Source organism: Lissotriton vulgaris, chromosome 12 (assembly GCF_964263255.1).
Source record: "Lissotriton vulgaris chromosome 12, aLisVul1.2, whole genome shotgun sequence".
Taxonomy (NCBI): domain Eukaryota; kingdom Metazoa; phylum Chordata; class Amphibia; order Caudata; family Salamandridae; genus Lissotriton; species Lissotriton vulgaris.
In genome coordinates this window covers 12,849,423-12,862,712 of record NC_141700.1, presented here as the reverse complement: position 1 = coordinate 12,862,712, position 13,290 = coordinate 12,849,423, and the positions used below count along the sequence as shown (strand labels likewise).

Genomic DNA, 13,290 nt, shown 5'->3' with positions numbered 1-13,290 from the left:
GAACCTGAGGAGTGATGTCGACTCCCGGAGCTGTGATGGCTCCGCCCCCGCGACCGGTCCCTCGACTTCCGTCCGGACCGGGACCTCTCAAGGCGCAGGGGCCGACTGCCGGAGCTCGAGGCGCTTGCGGGACCGCTCCCGCCTAGCTTTCGAGGTAAAGGCCCGACAGTCGGAGCAGGCCTTGTCGTCGTGATCGACGCCGAGACAGTGGAGGCCCAGACGGTGAGGGTCGGGGACCGACATCAGTCGGTTGCAGTCCCCACAAGGCTTGAAACCTGGCATCCCTATCGGCACCGATTGGAGTCGAAGACTCTAAGAATGATCCAAAAGATCTCAAAATAGTTTAGTCAAAAAGTGACTAAGGTACCACTTTTTCCGGATCTGGGCTGCTGGCGCGGAAAAAAGAAGAACTGACGTCAGCATGCGGAGGCGGCGTCTAAGTACTCCGACAACGTCATCACGGCGCCCACAACGCCAACGACGGACGCGGAGCCGCAGACGACGCCTACCGACGCACAAGGGTACTGGTGCACAAAAAATTTCCGAATCTAGTCTGCCGCCTGGGGATATTCTAAGGTAAGGAATCTATCACTAACGTGTCTCTTTCAGATTGACGCAGCATGCGCATCAAAGAGAAGCACACACTGGCTGTCTTGTTTGGAGATTGTCGTCCATCAGAACCCCCAAATTGCGCACCGTGCTGACAGGATCAGAGGTTCATCCTCATGGTTAAGCCTAAACTCCAGTGGTATGTGTTTAGACATCTTAGCAGAAGAGCAGTACAGCACCTCTGTTTTTCCACCATTAAACTGCAAGGAGTTTCTCCGAAGCCAGCCAGCAGTCTGACGCATACACTCCTGAAACGTGCCCATGGAAACTGCGTGTTTTCCTTCCAAGAAAAACGCCAGTTGCATATTGTACGCATAGTTGACCAGGTCGACTCCGAAAGATTTAATGATGGGGAACAGAGGCTGCAGATAGATATTAAAAAGATAGGGCTGATCGCAGAGCCCTGCGGTACCCCATAAACTACCGGGGATTTACTGGAGAACGGTAGATGAGTGGTAGTGGAATGTGTGTTAAAGGTGTTTGTAATGTGAGTGAATGTAGATGCATGGCAATGGTATGCATGGTGAAGGTGTTTGTAATGTGAATGAATGTAGATGCGTGGCACTGGTATGCATGGTGAAGGTGTTTGTAATGTGAGTGAATGTAGATGAATGGCAGTGGTATGCATGATGAAGGTGTTTGTAATGTGAGTGTATGTAGATGAGTGGCAGTGGTGTGCGTGGTAAAGGTGTTTGTAATGTGAGTGAATGTAGAGTGGCAGTGGTATGCGTGGTGAAGGTGTTTGTAATGTGAGTGAATGTAGATGAGTGGCAGTGGTATGCGTGGTGAAGGTGTTTGTAATGTGAGTGAATGTAGATGCATGGCAGTGGTATGCGTGGTGAGGGTGTTTTGTAATGTGAGTGAATGTAGATGCATGGCAGTGGTATGCGTGGTGAAGGTGTTTGTAATGTGAGTGAATGTAGATGCGTGGCAGTGGTATGCGTGGTGAAGGTGTTTGTACCATGAGTGAATGTAGATGTGTGGCAGTGGTATGCGTGGTGAAGGTGTTTGTAATGTGGGTGAATGTAGATGAGTGGCAGTGGTATGCGTGGTGAAGGTGTTTCTAATGTGAGTGAATGTAGATGTGTGACAGTGGTATGCGTGGTGAAGGTGTTTGTAATGTGAGTGAATGTAGATGTGTGGTAGGCGTGGTTAGGTGTTTGTAATGTGAGTGAATGTAGATGAGTGGCAGTGGTATGCTTGGTGAAGGTGTTTGTAATGTGAGTGAATGTAGATGTGTGACAGTGGTATGCATGGTGAAGGTGTGTGTAATGCGAGTGAATGTAGATGCATGGCAGTGGTATGCATGGTGAAGGTGTTTGTAATGTGAGTGAATGTAGATGCGTGGCACTGGTATGCATAGTGAAGGTGCTTGTAATGTGAGTAATTGTAGATGAGTGGCAGTAGTATGCGTGGTGAAGGTGTTTGTAATGTGAGTGAATGTAGATGTGTGGCACTGGTATGGTTGGTGAAGGTGTTTGTAATGTGAGTGAATGTAGATGCATGGCAGTGGTATGCATGGTGAAGGTGTTTGTAATGTGAATGAATGTAGATGCGTGGCACTGGTGTGCATGGTGAAGGTGTTTGCAATGTGAGTGAATGTAGATGAGTGGCAGTGGTATGCATGATGAAGGTGTTTGTAATGTGAGTGTATGTAGAGTGGCAGTGGTATGCGTGGTGAAGGTGTTTGTAATGTGAGTGAATGTAGATGAGTGGCAGTGGTATGTGTGGTGAAGTTGTTTATAATGTGAGTGAATGTTGATGCATGACAGTGGTATGCGTGGTGAAGGTGTTTTGTAATGTGAGTGAATGTAGATGCATGGCAGTGGTATGTGTGGTGAAGGTGTTTGTAATGTGAGTGAATGTAGATGAGTGGCAGTGGTATGCGTGGTGAAGGTGTTTGTAATGTGAGTGAATGTAGATGTGTGACAGTGGTATGCGTGGTGAAGGTGTTTGTAATGTGAGTGAATGTAGATGTGTGGTAGGCGTGATGAAGGTGTTTGTAATGTGAGTGAATGTAGATGAGTGGCAGTGGTATGCTTGGTGAAGGTGTTTGTAATGTGAGTGAATGTAGATGTGTGACAGTGGTATGCATGGTGAAGGTGTGTGTAATGCGAGTGAATGTAGATGCATGGCAGTGGTATGCATGGTGAAAGTGTTTGTAATGTGAGTGAATGTAGATGCGTGGCACTGGTATGTGTAGTGAAGGTGCTTGTAATGTGAGTAATTGTAGATGAGTGGCAGTAGTATGCGTGGTGAAGGTGTTTGTAATGTGAGTGAATGTAGATGTGTGGCACTGGTATGGTTGGGGAAGGTGTTTGTAATGTGAGTGAATGTAGATGCATGGCAGTGGTATGCATGATGAAGGTGTTTGTAATGTGAGTGTATGTAGATGAGTGGCAGTAGTGTGCGTGGTGAAGGTGTTTGTAATGTGAGTGAATGTAGAGTGGCAGTGGTATGCGTGGTGAAGGTGTTTGTAATGTGAGTGAATGTAGATGAGTGGCAGTGGTATGAGTGGTGAAGGTGTTTGTAATGTGATTGATTGTAGATGCATGGCAGTGGTATGCGTGGTGAAGGTGTTTTGTAATGTGAGTGAATGTAGATGCATGGCAGTGGTATGCGTGGTGAAGGTGTTTGTAATGGGAGTGAATGTAGATGCGTGGCAGTGGTATGCGTGGTGAAGGTGTTTATACGGTGAGTGAATGTTGATGTGTGGCAGTGGTATGCGTGGTGAAGGTGTTTGTAATGTGAGTGAATGTAGATGAGTGGCAGTGGTATGCGTGGTGAAGGTGTTTGTAATGTGAGTGAATGTAGATGTGTGGTAGGCGTGGTGAAGGTGTGTGTAACGTGAGTGAATGTAGATGAGTGGAAGTGGTATGCTTGGTGAAGGTGTTTGTAATGTGAGTGAATGTAGATGTGTGACAGTGGTATGCATGGTGAAGGTGTTTGTAATGTGAGTGAATGTAAATGCGTGGCAGTGGTATGCATAGTAAAATCACTGATGTAAAGACGTGCATGGTGAAGGAAGGCATGGTAATGACATACACCCCAGGGAAGAGGAGGTGAAATTGGGGTGTTATGCTCACAGAGGCCGGAGGCCTGCCTGTGGTAAGGCTGGAGGAATGTGGAGGACCTGCATAGGAAACCCCACCTTTCCAGAGAGAAGCCCTGAAGGTTCCATGAGGCGCCCCTTGTGTAGGGAAGACCTCTGCTTCCCTAGCTGCAGGATGCCTCGGGGAGCAATTTCAGGGGTCCCAGTGTATGTTTAGGTTACCTAAGCCGATGCTGCCTGGATGGGGTACTTGTCTACCCAGGTCCCTGTGACTTTATTTGGGTTTAACCCTCTTCAGTATAACTCTGGATGGGGGGGGGCGGCAGTGATGCCCTAAGCAGGAAGGGATAGAAGACTTCATTAGTTTTTAGAGTAACCTGGGGTGACACTGCCAGTTTTAGGGGCTCCGGAAGGATGGGGGTTGACAGGTTTTGGGGGGGTTTCTCTATGGCCCTCAGCAGAGGCCTGGCAGAAGACATTGACATGTGCCTCATAGAATTTGTTCCTGGGGAGCCGTATCCCATTATCTCTAAGGGAGGCATGTTAGGGAGGTGAGGAAGGGATCAGCATAATGGCGCTGCTTGGGGGAAGCATACAGAGGTAGGAGCTTGCTCGCAGTGTGCACAACTACTCCTATTTCCAGGCTCTCTCTTCGTCTGTTCCTAACCCATACACCCTCTCTCTGTGCCCTGTATCCTTTCCTGTGTCTCTCTCTCTCTCACTTGTCTCCATCTCTCTTTGCCTCCCCCACCTTCGGTACGGTCTTTCCTGCACCCTCCTCGTCTCTCCTCGCCTCTACCCTCCATGTCTCCTGTATCCGTCCTCTCTCCATCTGTCAGGTGTCTCTCCTCGTCTGTCCTAGCCTCTACCCTCCATGTTTTCTGCATCCGTTCTCCCTCCGTCTGTCAGGTGTCTCTCCTAGCCTCTATCCTCCATGTCTCCTGTATCCGTCCTGTCTCCGTCTGTCAGATGTCTCTCCTAGCCTCTATTCTCCATGTCTCCTGTATCCGTCCTCTCTCTGTCTGTCAGGTGTCTCTCCTAGGCTCTATCCTCCATGTCTCCTGTATCCGTCCTGTCTCTGTCTGTCAGGTGTCTCTCCTAGCCTCTACCCTCCATGTTTTCTGCATCCGTTCTCCCTCCGTCTGTCAGGTGTCTCTCCTAGCCTCTATCCTCCATGTCTCCTGTATCCGTCCTGTCTCCGTCTGTCAGATGTCTCTCCTAGCCTCTATTCTCCATGTCTCCTGTATCCGTCCTGTCTCTGTCTGTCAGGTGTCTCTCCTAGGCTCTATCCTCCATGTCTCCTGTATCCGTCCTGTCTCTGTCTGTCAGGTGTCTCTCCTAGCCTCTATCCTCCATGTCTCCTGTATCCGTCCTCTCTCCGTCTGTCAGGTGTCTCTCCTCGTCTCTGCCCTCCATGTCTCCTGTATTCGTCCTCTTTTCATCTGTCAGGTGTCTCTCCTCGCCTTTCCCTGACTTCCGTACCGCTCTCTCTTGCATGTCTCACCCCAGCTTGTTTCTTCCCCCTGCAGGAGCCCAGAGGCTTCGAGTCACCGGGACCGGTCCCATGCCCAGTCGGTAAGTAGTTCACCTCAACCCACACCCCAGGTCTGACCACAGCGCCTGCGCGGGTCCTCCTGCTCTCTGCCCTGAAGTTGTCCTCAGGGGCGCAACTCAGGCCTCTGGAGCCTCTGCAGCGCAAGGGGCCCTCCAGGGCCCAGCAGCCCTTCGAGGGGTCTCTATTCAGCCCAAGGTCAATGGATATCTGTGAGACATGGGAGACTGGGGGCCCTCTTCACTTTCTGCAGGGTGGGCATCATTTGCATGAAGACGCTGGCTGCCCTCACAGGCACCTGCAGGATGAAGGTCCCACCACTGCCTGCCATGGAGGGTTCTCCTGTCTGCACCAGTGCAGGTGGAACCTGTGCACATGTGCTGCCAGCAGGGTGGTAGATACTCCTTGTGGCAAAGAGTGGTGCCACAGGACTTGTTCATGTACAACATGTGAAGGGCAGTGAATCACTCTGTGTGGCGATCGTGCAGAATCCAAGCCTTGGCTATGTGAGGAGCTGTGGCCCGCTCCATATGAGGACAGCGGGGTACACCGGGGACATGTGAAGTTATGGGACCGCTCCGTGCGAGGACAGCGGGGTAAACCAGGGCCATGGTGGACGCTTGGGACATGTGAAGTCATGATGTAGCAAATAATGTTCTTGAATCCAGTATGTAAAGTAAATATAATTTATTGTAGATTAATCCAAGTTAAATGGTCAATAGATATAATGATAAAAGTCCCACCAGGAGCAGATCTTCTCTCGCTCAGCCTGTCTGCCATCAACTGTCTCTACCTAGAGCAATCAGGTACTTAACATTCTAGTATGACATCAAACATTCTATTACATGCAGAGGCTAAGCAATGGGGAAATCTAAGTAAGGGAAATGTAAAGCATGAGCAAGATGTAACACATCCCCCTTCCTTATAAAACAACAAATAAAGATAATAGAATAAATTGCATTGCATTCATAAAAATATAATAATTGAACAATAAGATGGATTGCATTTTCATTTTAAAATATAATGACTAAAGGAACACATTACATAGCATTCTTAATTAACAGTTGAAATGCAAGAAGGATTCCATTTTCATATTTAATGACCTTTCAAATCTAAAGGCCACATCCCCTTTCCAAAGAGAAAAAAAAAAAAAAAAAAATTATCCACTAGAATGAAAACATGGATCACAAGTATAACTAAATAAAATCCACTAGAATGGAAAATATGGATTAAATACACAATAACATCCATAGGAATGAGAATGGATGGGTCAAATAAATAAATAAATATAAGCCAGATAGAGTAACCTGCGGCTTCTCAAAACAAAATTAATATGAACACCTCTAAACATAGAGCACTTGCGTGGTTCATAATAGCCAATAGAATAACTTGTGGCTTTTAACAACATTGCAAAATGGAACTCCTCAGAGTCCATAACCAGAAAATTTAGCAACTACGGCTCTCCTAAACATCAGCAACTGAACCCCTCAGAGTCTATACAAGCAAATTGAGCAACTTATTGCTCTCCAACACAATAGAATGATTGAACTCCTCAGAGTTCATATCAAACAAATGGAGCACCTCATAATGAGCACAGATGTGGCTCCGCAAACTACACATACAATAAATCCAAACTCCTCAGAGTTTATATCAAGAAAATAGAGCAACAACCTACCGCTCTTCACAGCCCAAAGCTAGGAAAATGGAGCACCTCAAATTGAGCACCGAAGTGGCTTCCTAGAAAGTACATATTTATAGTGGAGCGCCTCAAACATGAGCACCGAAGTGGCTCCAGCAAAATTTCATATTCAATAAATCCAACACTGGGACAACTAATTTTCTAAAATGAAAACTTCACAACAATTAGAGCACATAGTGGTTTACAACAGCATATCAGAATCAAAAATATCAGCAAATAACACGAGAAATAAAAAAAACAAATAGAGCACCGCAACCAAAAGTAGAGTATAATAATGGCACACTCCATAAATAACTAAACCAGAAATCTGAATAAAAATGATAAGGCACCTCAACATCCGTTGAGCATAAACATGGCTCCTACATTCAAAATACATCATGCAAAGTACACACATGCAATGTACACACAAGCAAAGTACACACATGCAACTAATATGAGAAGAAATACATTGTAAATTAAAATGAGAAGAAATACATTGTAAATTAAAATGATGTGGTGTCCTCCCAATAAATACATAAATGAAACTTCCCTCTGAAAACGAGTTATAATAAAAATCTTAGTTTCCAGAAAACACCGGTGAACGATTTATCACCCGAGGACATCTCAGAATGGCTTCCTTTAAACAAGTGGAAAGATTTGCAGTACAAAGAAAGATTTGCAGTACAAAGAAATACGTTGAAATTTCCTCCTTGAAAACAGTTTAGAGGTTATGAATGAAGCACACGGAAATTCCCAGCTGAAAACTTCAAAAGCATCACCCATGCAACTTTCCTCACAGTTGACAATAGTTCATTATGTCAATTAACACTGCAAAAGCGGCTCCAAAAATGACGAAAATACATGTGTGCAAAACAGTAAATCGTCCGTTGAGTTTAATGGACCAGAGTTCCTCAATGAAGTCTACCATACTGCAAAGATCAACAAAAGAGAAGAAAACATCATCCAAATACCTTCGGACTTCAGGAATATCAAGTTATCGGAACAGGAAATAACTTCCGGTTTAAGGACAAAGTGAAATGAAATTGCCGATGACACAATAACGTTGCGTTGCGTCGCGTACGTCTCATTGCGCACGCAGCTTCCATGGACGGAGAGAAGACAAACAAACTCTGCGTTGTCAAGGTGATGACCACGCTCAAAGACTGTTGTGAGCGCATGAAGCATTGCACACGTAAGCTGTCGTTTTTCTTAGTTTTAAAAATCGCCCCAAGAGTTGAAAAGTAGCAAGCATGTAGAAAAGAAGCATCAAAACTGTGCCAGAAAACTTCGGCTTCTAAATACCATAACAGTCGAATTTCCGATGTTCCTTCAGACACCGCAGTCAGTAATCTGTTCAGTAATAACAGAATGTCGCCTCCAGGGGCCATGGCAAAACAAAATGTCATTTTCCGATTTCTCAAACACTGTCCATTTCCCAAACGTGGCAAAACTATAAGCACTGGGGCGCTCATCCAGAAAGTCCATATGCAGAGCGCATTAATTAGTAATCATTTAACTCTACACTTCACTGCAGCTTGCCTTCGCGTTGTCTTTCAGATTGAAATAAAAACGCTGTTTAAACGAAATTAACTTGCAGCTGTTTAGAGATTCTTTTGAATGCTGTCAACAAATCACGCAGTCTGTAATCAAACACCCTGGGATGGGAGGCTGTCCAGATGACTGGGGACACTGGTGGGGCTAACCAGGGCGTTTCAATTAATTTACCTTTTCTTTTCAGCTTTGAAAAGTTCCTTAGTTGCAGTAGTAGTACATTAAATCCGTCTTCCTTCCACGCATAAGTTCAGTTCCGTACCTCGTCGCCAATTTGTAGCAAATAATGTTCTTGAATCCAGTATGTAAAGTAAATATAATTTATTGTAGATTAATCCAAGTTAAATGGTCAATAGATATAATGATAAAAGTCCCACCAGGAGCAGATCTTCTCTCGCTCAGCCTGTCTGCCATCAACTGTCTCTACCTAGAGCAATCAGGTACTTAACATTCTAGTATGACATCAAACATTCTATTACATGCAGAGGCTAAGCAATGGGGAAATCTAAGTAAGGGAAATGTAAAGCATGAGCAAGATGTAACACATGAGCCGTTCCATGCGAGGACAGTGGGCTACATCAGGGTAATAGTGGTCACCTGGGACATGTAAAGTGGTGGGCCGCTCCATGCGAGGACAGTGGGGTACACCGGGGCCATGGTGGCCGCCTGGGACAGGTAAAGTCAGGGGCCGCTCTATGCGAGGAAGGCGGGGTAGATCAGGGCCATGGTAGCCACCTGGGACTTGTCAAGTCATGGGCCGCTCCATGCGAGGACAGTGGGGTACACGGGGCCATGGTGGCCGCCTGGGACATGTGAAGTCGGGGCGGCTCCATGCGAGGACAGCGGGGTACAACGGGGCCATGGTGGCCGCCTGGGAGAAGTGAAGTCCTGGACAACTCCATGCAAGTAAAGCAGGGTAGATCAGGGCCATGGTGACTGGCTCGGACAAGTGAAGTCGTGGACCACCCCATGCGAGAACAGCAGGGTACACCGGGACCAAGGTGGACGCCTGGGACATGTGAAGTCCTTGCCGCACAGTGAGAGGGCAGCGGGGTACACCAGGGCCATGGTAGCTGCCTGGGACACGTGAAGTATTTGGCCACTCCATGCAAGGACACCAGGTACGCCAATGCCTGTTCTTTCAGTCAAATGGTTACACTTTGTCTTTCAGCTCACAAACTGATTGGTCAGTCTTGCTGTCAGTCTTTTCATGTTAAGCTGTTAGGAAATCGTCTTCTGGGCTACGTATGGCTGTATTGAAGATTCTGTGGTTTGTTGGCATGGCACACAGTGTGCCATGTCAACTCTTCACTTTGTTCTGTACCAAGACACGCAGCCTGCAAAGGCAGTGTGTGAGTGTCAGGGTACAGGGCCTCTCAGGGTGGCACAATAAGTGTTGCTGCCCTTAGGGGCCTTCTCTGATCACAGTGCCCTGGGTATCCGTGGTACCATTTACCAGGGGCGGACCTGTGGCCATAGATGCCAATTGGGTTTAGGCTTCAAAGCAATTTTAGGGTAGGGACATAGGCCCTGGGCACCTGATTAGCAAGAGCCCAGGGCACACTCAGTCAAAGAACATCCGCAAGGGGGCATACCATGCAAGAAAGAGGACACTTTCTCACCGGCTCGTTGTGAGGGCAGCTTGTGAGGTCTCAACAACCCACAGACACCTCCTCTCCCAGGATGGTGGACATTGTAGGTCCTTCCAAAGCAGGGGATCCTCATCAGGGGCTTCCATTACAGGATCTGGCCTTGGTGGCCGTTGCAATACCTGCTGCGCCTTGTTGTGCCCTGTTGTAGGCTGCTGCATACCAACGCGCCCTACTTTGCCATGCTGCACTAACCATCACCATGCTGCACCCAGTCAAGGTGCCACTCCAAGACAGCCCGGCAGCCGCGGAAGCTAACCACACCATGCTGCACCCAGTCAAGGTGCCACTCCAAGACAGCCCGGCAGCTGCAGAAGCTAACCACACCATGCTGCACCCAGTCAAGGTGCCGCTCCAAGACAGCTCGGAGCCGCAGAAGCTAACCACACCATGCTGCACCCAGTCAAGGTGCCACTCCAAGACAGCTCGGCAGCCGCGGAAGCTAACCACACCATGCTGCACCCAGTCAAGGTGCCGCTCCAAGACAGCTCGGCAGCCGCAGAAGCTAACCACACCATGCTGCACCCAGTCAAGGTGCCACTCCAAGACAGCTCGGCAGCCGCGGAAGCTAACCACACCATGCTGCACCCAGTCAAGGTGCCACTCCAAGACAGCCCGGCAGCTGCAGAAGCTAACCACACCATGCTGCACCCAGTCAAGGTGCCGCTCCAAGACAGCTCGGCAGCCGCAGAAGCTAACCACACCATGCTGCACCCAGTCAAGGTGCCACTCCAAGACAGCTCGGCAGCCGCGGAAGCTAACCACACCATGCTGCACCCAGTCAAGGTGCCGCTCCAAGACAGCTCGGCAGCCGCAGAAGCTAACCACACCATGCTGCACCCAGTCAAGGTGCCGCTCCAAGACAGCTCGGCAGCCGCAGAAGCTAACCACACCATGCTGCACCCAGTCAAGGTGCCGCTCCAAGACAGCTCGGCAGCCGCAGAAGCTAACCACACCATGCTGCACCCAGTCAAGGTGCCACTCCAAGACAGCCCGGCAGCCGCGGAAGCTAACCACACCATGCTGCACCCAGTCAAGGTGCCACTCCAAGACAGCCCGGCAGCCGCAGAAGCTAACCACACCATGCTGCACCCAGTCAAGGTGCCACTCCAAGACAGCCCGGCAGCTGCAGAAGCTAACCACACCATGAGGCCGAGTGAAGCCAGATGTCCGCTTTGAAAGACATCACTTGGTGAAGTCCACCAACCACAACCTTCTATCGAGTGATCCGAATATACACGGTGCTCTTTCCAGATATGACCGGATCCAGCCATTCATCTCTGCTGCAACACCAGCAAATCACCCTCCCACACCACATGCCCCGGCAAGGGGTGAGCAAGACATTTCTTCACGTGCCACCTCAGGGACGAAAAGGTCCAGTGACTACCTTTCAGGCATCCATTTTAGGTCTAGCTTCCCATGTAAAAAGCACAGTGGCGTAACCAGCGTGCACACACTTTTGTGTGTTTATGTTACTCACCTGTATTAAGTAAGGGGATGCTAAAGTGGGGGTGCCTTCAGGTAAAACTGACCCTCTCTCTTGTTGTTTCCTGCAGGTTCCCCAGATAGGTATGTTGTCTCACTTTTCTCAACCCCATTGCGGCCCTTAGTCGTGGGCGCGGCCCCCAGTGCGTCCTCAGACTCAACCTTACGAAGGGAATCCACCTATCAGACATACAGTGTCACGCCAAAGGGTCCTGCACCCCCACCTCCAGAATGGGAGACGAGAACCCCCGGACGGCTGAAGGACTCACAGCTGGAAGAGTTTGAGGACAGACGGAGTCGGCAGAGGGACGAGTATGGTGTAAGTACTTGTGAGACATGACCCAAGCACTAGCTGCACTAGAGCACTGCTGTTAATACACGTAGTGAGGGGTTAATGCTGTTACTGTATGTAGACAAGCGTGAAACAAGGAATCATGGCCGTTGATGAACATCACTGCCTGGTCATGGCCTGCCACATGCAATCGGGGACCTCTGGTAACAAGGCAAGAGGGACCTTACCATTCCCATCTAGGGCTTCTGTGACATCACCACTGTTACCCCACAAAAAGAACATTTATAGAGGATGGAAGAACAAGTTACTTAGCTTCGGTAACACTTTTTCTGGTGGATACAGTATCTGCCTGTGGGTTCCTCAGCGTTTGAATACCTCCTGCGTCAGCATTTCTGTGGAAATTCTTTTCCTAGCTCTCCCACGTTGGCGAGGACGTCATAATAGCACGGCTACGCTCATGACTCCATATGATGTCATCGGAGCCATAAGAAGACCTCGTTGGCGTGCTGACATCAGTTCCACCCATTTTTTCCGTGCCCTCAAGGCAAACGGGCGGACCGACATTTTCACAAGTATACATAGTATACATAACATATATAAATGCAAATACACACAGCGTATACAAACAAAGCATTTTCTAAAAGCAAACTGTAAGCATTAAGAAGACATATTGAAAACATCCATGTCAAACTGTTATAACGTTTTTTTGTAGAAACAGGTGGACAACAGGGAGGCAGGTGGGACAGTGAGGAATCCACAGGCAGATACTGTATCCATCATAAAAAGGGTTACCAATGGTAAGTAACTTGTTCTTCTGATGGATACATCTGCCTGTGGATTCCTCACTGTTAGATTTGGGGGTCTCTAGTTGGCACAGGTAGGTACTTCTGACCAATAGGGACCCTTGCTTCTAGTCAGGGTAAAGGGGTACACTCCTAAAATAACCCCTGCTCACCCCCTTGGTAGCTAGGCACGAGCAGACAGGCTTATCTCAGAGGCAGTGTGTAAAGCATTTGTGAACATATACAGTAATCAAGTGACAACACTACAGATGAACACCACACAGATTATATACAAAAAACTAGCTTACCCGTAGCGCGTTGCTGCGATCTCAGAAGAAAGGAAATTCAAGGAAACTCATTACGCTAACATTAAATTTACATTGTGTCATTGTTATTGAAACGTATTCATTTTATTTTTGAAGTGTGGCTTGAGCAGTGCGTCCGCGATTGGCTTCTAATCTTGATTCTGGTTGCTCTCCTGTTTCATTCGAGCGGGCTTAAGCAGTGCGTACTTGATCGTTTTCCATTCTTGATTCTCGTTGCTCTCCTGTTTCATTCGCGCGGGCTTGAACAGTGCGTAATCGATCTTCCCGTTGCTCGTCTGTTTCTGAAGCTCGTAATGCCTTTTACCTTCGTGGTT

General features: G+C 48.1%; 1 protein-coding gene across 3 annotated transcripts in view; it reads left to right on the top strand.

Moving 5' to 3' along the window:
• MISP (mitotic spindle positioning) overlaps positions 1 to 13,290 on the top strand; it is a 152,160-nt gene that overhangs the window by 126,090 nt on the left and 12,780 nt on the right. For all 3 annotated transcript variants that reach the window (XM_086946732.1, XM_086946733.1, XM_086946731.1), the window contains exons 8-9: positions 5,191 to 5,236; positions 11,648 to 11,895. In XM_086946732.1, the coding sequence (XP_086802858.1) occupies positions 5,191 to 5,236; positions 11,648 to 11,895 (294 nt within the window). The remainder of the gene's footprint in view (positions 1 to 5,190; positions 5,237 to 11,647; positions 11,896 to 13,290) is intronic.